Source organism: Arachis duranensis, chromosome 4 (genome assembly GCF_000817695.3).
Source record: "Arachis duranensis cultivar V14167 chromosome 4, aradu.V14167.gnm2.J7QH, whole genome shotgun sequence".
Classification (NCBI taxonomy): domain Eukaryota; kingdom Viridiplantae; phylum Streptophyta; class Magnoliopsida; order Fabales; family Fabaceae; genus Arachis; species Arachis duranensis.
In genome coordinates, this window is record NC_029775.3 from 119048932 (window position 1) to 119055325 (window position 6394).

Genomic DNA, 6394 nt, shown 5'->3' on the forward strand with positions numbered 1-6394 from the left:
CAAGGAGAAGAGATGATGAATCAGAGTTCAATTTGAGAGAATGGGGAATGAAAGGTAGAATAATCAGCAGAGAGAACACCAACTCAAGAAGGTATTCAGGATCATACATGAGAAGCTTTAGAGAAGATACAAGGTCTTTCAGATCAAACATAACCATTTCTAGCACAGCTTCTTCACCAGGATACCCTTTAAAAGGTATATTCCTTTTCTTTTCTTTTCTCTTTTTCATAATGATTCCAAATTTCTTGTTTCACAAACATATATTCTCCATTTTTTTGTTGCAGATGAAATAGACCCTTCAACATACTCATTCACCACTGCTCTTAAAGGTATTAACATATCATGATAATGCATATGCTTATGAATTTTTTTCTTTTGAATAATTTGAGTAATGTTGTATGTTTAATTGCAGCATTGCAAGCAAAAGCAAGCTATAACAGTTGGGAATGCTTATCCCCAGATGGGTTTGCGTTGAATTCAAAGTGGAATGAAGCAGAAAAGTACATATGCAACCCTCTCTCAGGAGAAGTACCAATGGAGTGTCTATCTGCAAAAACTCTTAGTGGAAGATCATTCAGAAGTTTCACAAACAGAATCACCATGTCTGCTCCTCTAGTTTATTCCTCTTCAAGACATATTCAAGCCAAACCATCTAGTCTCATAGAAGAAGATGAAGCAGCTCCTCCTCAATACCCCATTCCAGGTCACTATTCAAATATTCAACAATCATCTAATGTTTACAATAGCTAAGGCTGTTATTTATAGACTAATCAAATAACTAATGCCTAATTATTCAGTAAGTTCTTCTGCATTCTCCTAGTATCCTATTTTTAAGAAGTTGCTTTACAATTCAACTCTGAATCTAATCTTTGTATGCAGAGAAGAAAAAAGAGGGAATGACAAGAGATGTTGGTGTTCAAAGCACACCTCAATATCTTAGTTCAAGCAGTCCTAGCCCTGCTTCAACACCTTCAATCATAGAAAGGTCAAAAAATAGAGCTGCAGATTCACCTAATTCAAATGCCAAAACAAAATCCGAAGAAGAGGTATGTGTATTTGGTATGAAGTTTTAGCAGAATTTTCTTTTGCATTATTTACACTTCAATCAACAGCTCAAACAATTTAGGATTATGATTCCCTTTATCTTTGATCATTAAGTTAGCAATGACACTAGTGAAGAGTATTTTAGTGTTTAAACTTTAAAGTTTAAACAATGAAGGTACTAATTAGACTATGGTATTTCACTAATTATCTATACAAAAATAGTTTAAGCTATTAGTATAAAAAAAATTATTAAAAAAATCTATTTATTAATTTCCAAATGTAGTTAAACTTAATTGTTTAATTTTATCTTTTGTTTTGGCAAGACAAATTTAAAACCTGTCTGAGGAAGTATCCAAAGAATCAGATACATGAGTCAGGATCATTATTATCAATCATTCAAAATTATTCAAAAAAAAAAAACACAAAGAAAAGAAAGAGCAACTACCCTAAGGCCTAAGCAGGAGGAAGGGGGTGAGTTTCCCAAGATAAGAGAATCAAATCTGGTTGTCATATAATTAGATTATAACCTTCCAATGGTGGGGGCAGTGATATAGATATCTTGGTCCTCAGTGTTTCATGTGCTAATGTCCCTCATTTTTTTATATTTTTTATTATTATTATTTTTTTTGGTCCCTCCATGCCTTTCCCTCCCAAGTAGCCTGCTTTTCTACTACACATACAGTTGCAATTGTCTTTGTTTTTGGGAATCAATTTTCAGATACTGAAAATGCCATCTCATAAAGCAAAAACCAAATTATTCCCTTCTTCAATTTCTTTTTTCACCTTCTTTTGTTAGTTAGGCAAGGATTTCTTCCTTTAGTATAATTCAAGTCCTATTATTAGAAATTCGAATAACTTATACTTAAGGGCAGTCCTTTATTGAAATGTATGCATTCTAACCTGATAATTATATCAGTGATTATTTTCAAACTGCGAAAATATCTTTCAAGGACATAAAATACTTTAATTAAAAAATCCCATCATTAAAACTTACATTCAAAGTTTATGATTAAGAGACTAAAATGTGTATCACCTTAACTGATTAGGCGATCACATGTTAATAGAATTGTTAGACAGTTGGATAAGCAAATTCCAAAAATGACAATTCAATCCCACCACTTGTTCAGACCCTTGAATGATTTAAACATGGCAACAATATATATATAGCTTTTCTCTTTGTCTCATATGTAACCAATAGAGATTCTGGAATCAAGGTACATAATTTTGTTATAAAGGCTATACCCTCAACAAAATTCTGAGTGTACTCACTCTTGCAACTACATTCCTTCATGGGATAAAATACAAAGGAGTGAAGGACTAGTATAGAGTTTCAAGGGTAGGAGCCTAAATCATATAGCATACACTTTCTTGCATTATGGCAATAATAGGGTCATAGAATATAATCCCATTGAAGAAATTTGCCATGGAAAAATGTACTTCAATTTAGGATAATGCATAGTGGCTCTCCAACTATTTTAGTGCAGTAACTAAAAGTACAATCATATTATATATACTCAATAGATCATAGAGTCATATAAAATAAATAAAATAAACATTAAAATTTTATTAAAAACATATATATTTATATATAAATATATAAACATTTTTATTAGGGTAAAATATATTTTTTGTCCGTGAAAGTTTGGCAAAAGTTTAAAAAATACCCATAAGTTTTATTTTGTTTTAATTTTGTCCAGAAGTTTTCGATTTGTATCAAATATACCCTCGACGGCTAAATTTTCACAAAATTTAAGATAAATCTAACAATAATGCATGAAAATTATACTTAATTTGCTTGTGTTGAGGGTTGTTCTTATAAAATTATTGTTGAATTGATTTTAAATTTTTTGAAAAATTAGCCGTGGAGTATATTTGATGTAAATCGAAAATTTTTGGAACAAAATTAAAATAAAATAAAATTTAGAATATTTTTAAAATTTTTGTCAAATTTTAAAAAAACAAAAAATATACTTTACCTTTTTATTATTAATAATAAGGCGTTACATTAATAAATAGCTTTTCCAAAGTGTTTTATAATATAGCCAAAGTTGTTAGAGATTGAAATTGAATTGAATTATTCCATACGTAAGCTGATTTGGACGCAAAAGAGGAGTGGGGAAGAAGAGCTAATCATTCATATTGTTAGTTTCTTCTTTTTTTTTTTTTAAACAGCTAAATAAAAAAAATTCAACAGTGTAGGGCTCCTCTTTATGTCTCTATCTGCGTCAGAGAGGATTCTTGTTTCTTAACATGCAAACAAAACTTTAGATGGAAATACCCTATTTGGCGCTTAAATTAAAGCATTATATAGAGTCATATAGATATTATATTTGAGAAAAAAAATGATTGATGCATGCAGTGTCTTCACTATTTCTTTATTTATTATGTTTATTAGTGCCTTAACTATTATCATTTTTGCAATATATATATATATATAAAATATTATCTATTTGATATTTATATTTATTAAAGTCGGTTTAAATTTAAAAAATAACTTTATATATAAAACGACCTAATTATTAAATGCTACTATACCTTAATTATGCAGCTTCTTATTATTGTTGAGCTATGATATGTTGATCCGGACACGGAACGCAATACAATATGCGATATATCCATACGCGAATTTTAAAATTTAATAAGATACGAGACACGCATATATAAAATATAAAGTAATTTTTATTAAAATATAAATTAATTTTTTAATTATTTTTAATATCTTATTTTAATTATATAAAATATTTAAAATATTTTTTGTTTTAATAAATAATAATATATATTATTTTTAAATTTATTTAAGAATAAAGTTGAACATGTTGATACGTGATGGTATTTAGGTGTGTCCAAATGTGTATGGCGAAAAAGTTTTTATTTTTTATTAAAATACGGTTAAATACAGTAGACACGCGTGTCAGACAAATATCGATGAGTGTTGTATCCAAAATGTATTTGATACGCGAATACGGCAACTCAACTAAGTGTCCCTGCTAACATATCTTAATTATAATATTTTATTATCATAATGCTTTAAAAGTATTATTTAGAAAACTTAAGATCTCACAACTCTAAACAAGGTAGAAGACATTACTAAATGAAATCATCAAATATATATATATATAGCAAGGTAGCTTATGCCAATTTATAAAGAATATAATATTGTTTACCGAATGTTGGAACTTGAAAAATATTCAACCTTTGGTGGGTCAGTAACTTTGATGGCAAATAATTCATAAACGAATATCTTGTAACAAGAGATGACACATGAATATAATGGACCAGTGTTGATTCATGTTACCTAATATAGCAATATTCTGAAAAGATAGAAAAATGGGTTATGAGAATAAGCACATAATAACATATATATATGCATCACATACACTACCATGCATGCATGCATGACATTGATGTGTGCATGAATGCATGTGCAGGTGGAAGTGAAAGATACAGAAACATGGGAGACAAAAGAAACAGTTCATCATCAAAGAGGAAAGAATGATTGGAGCAAACATGAAGAACAACTTTGCAGAAGGCAAGGTGGTTGCTTTTCTTGGATGATGAGGAAGAATAGGCAGAGAGACACTGAAAAACAAAGAAGAAATAACATCTTTCTCATCCACTTCAAAGGTTGCTAAAATAAATAAACAAATAAATAAATAATTGTAATTCATGATGACATGATTGGTTTTTCATTTGAAAAACATCTAAACTATATAGTAGTTTAGATAAAATTAGAATTAGTCTCTTATAAGTTTATTTTAATTTTGATATGCTTAAAATTAAATATAAAAAGTTTGGCACTCTCATTCAATCAGATTTGTTTGTTCAAATAACTTTTTAAAAAGTGAGTATAAAGGATAATTATTTATGTAATATAATAATGCATAGTTAATTAAATATTTATGCAATTTTTTCAACAAATAATAATATATAATGCTTGCAAATTAATTTCTTTTTATACTAACTAATTAATTGTCTACTTTTAATATCTGTTTGCACAAATTATTATCTTTTCCCAAAAATTCATCAATAATAATGAAAATTACTATTGCCAACGGATAATTTAGTACTTCAGTCTTAATTATTTTCTTAATTTTATAACATTATTCAAAATTAGATATTTAAATGAAAATTAAAGTGAGTGCGTGTAACTTAGCTTTTAATTTTAAAAATGTTTACGTAACTAATATTTTTTTATTTTTATCTTACATTTGAATCAACATTAATCAACTCTACTCCACTTTTTAAACACTAAAAATAAAAAATTATGCTATGTGTACACTAAAATTAGCTACTAAAGTCAGTCACGAGTATAAAATATATACTGAAATATAAATATATATTAAAAATAAATTAAAGTATACATGTATTTATATATAAATATATTAGTAACTGATTTTAATGACTAACTTTGGTGTATAAATAATATTTTTTTTAAAAAAATATCCCAGCATAGTACATGTTTTATTTTTTATTTTTTCCAATTAATTCTCTCCACTTCTTTACGCTAACAAATAATATCCTGGCAGCATAGTATGCGATTGATGATGGGTGAGAATTGAGATTCTCTTACTGTCTTGCAGTGGAGAAAATTTTGGGGTTGCTTTGCCGTAAATAGAAAAGTTAAGAGCAATTTTCAATTGTGAAAGGGATGGAGTGTGGAGTATGTGTCACATTCTCTCTCTCGTGTGGTCCATTAATTATCATGATTATTTTTCTGTTAAATGGTCAGTGATATAGTATATATATGTTATGTTCTTCTTGTGGTGAAATTTCGGTGACAGCTTAGGCTTCACATGCATTATTATATATATGCATATCATTTTTGAATATGAAGGTTCTTAGCTTTATTCCCTGGCCAACTCGCTTAGTCACACTCATCACAGGTCACAATTATAATTTTATTTTGTTAATATCAATAAACTTCAAATCTACAATAATAATAATATCTTCTTTCTTTCAAAATTTTGGATCTAGCCATAACACTTAAACATGTATTATTCCTTGAACAATCAACAAATTAAAGATGATATATATTTGTTATGAGTTTAACTGAAGTCTAATCAATAATAAATTAATAAATATTTTTTACTTGTATTTTATATTAATTAATTATCATTAATTAATAATTATTTAAATTTTATTTTTTTTTAAATATATGATTAATAAATTAATTATAATTGTTTAAAGTTAGTTAGTTAATGGTTGTTTTTGTATACTTTTCCATTTAAAAATGTTTTGATTTGGATTATTAAAGAATTTACATTCTTGATTTTTATAATAATAAAAAATGATAGGTGACTAACATTTTTTTATTTTCTTTTTACACACTAAAAATATTGGCTCTTTAACA

The 6394-nt window shown here is 27.4% G+C and overlaps 1 protein-coding gene across 1 annotated transcript in view; it reads left to right on the top strand.

The window, feature by feature from the left end:
• Positions 1–4821, top strand: part of LOC107486496 (uncharacterized) — a gene marked incomplete in the record, with an annotated part of 5433 nt that extends 612 nt beyond the window's left edge. Inside the window, 5 exon segments of the mRNA XM_016107050.3 lie at positions 1–195; positions 285–329; positions 413–703; positions 880–1046; positions 4473–4821. Coding sequence (XP_015962536.1) covers positions 1–195; positions 285–329; positions 413–703; positions 880–1046; positions 4473–4676 — 902 coding nt within the window.
• Between the last annotated feature and the right edge of the window lie 1573 nt (positions 4822–6394).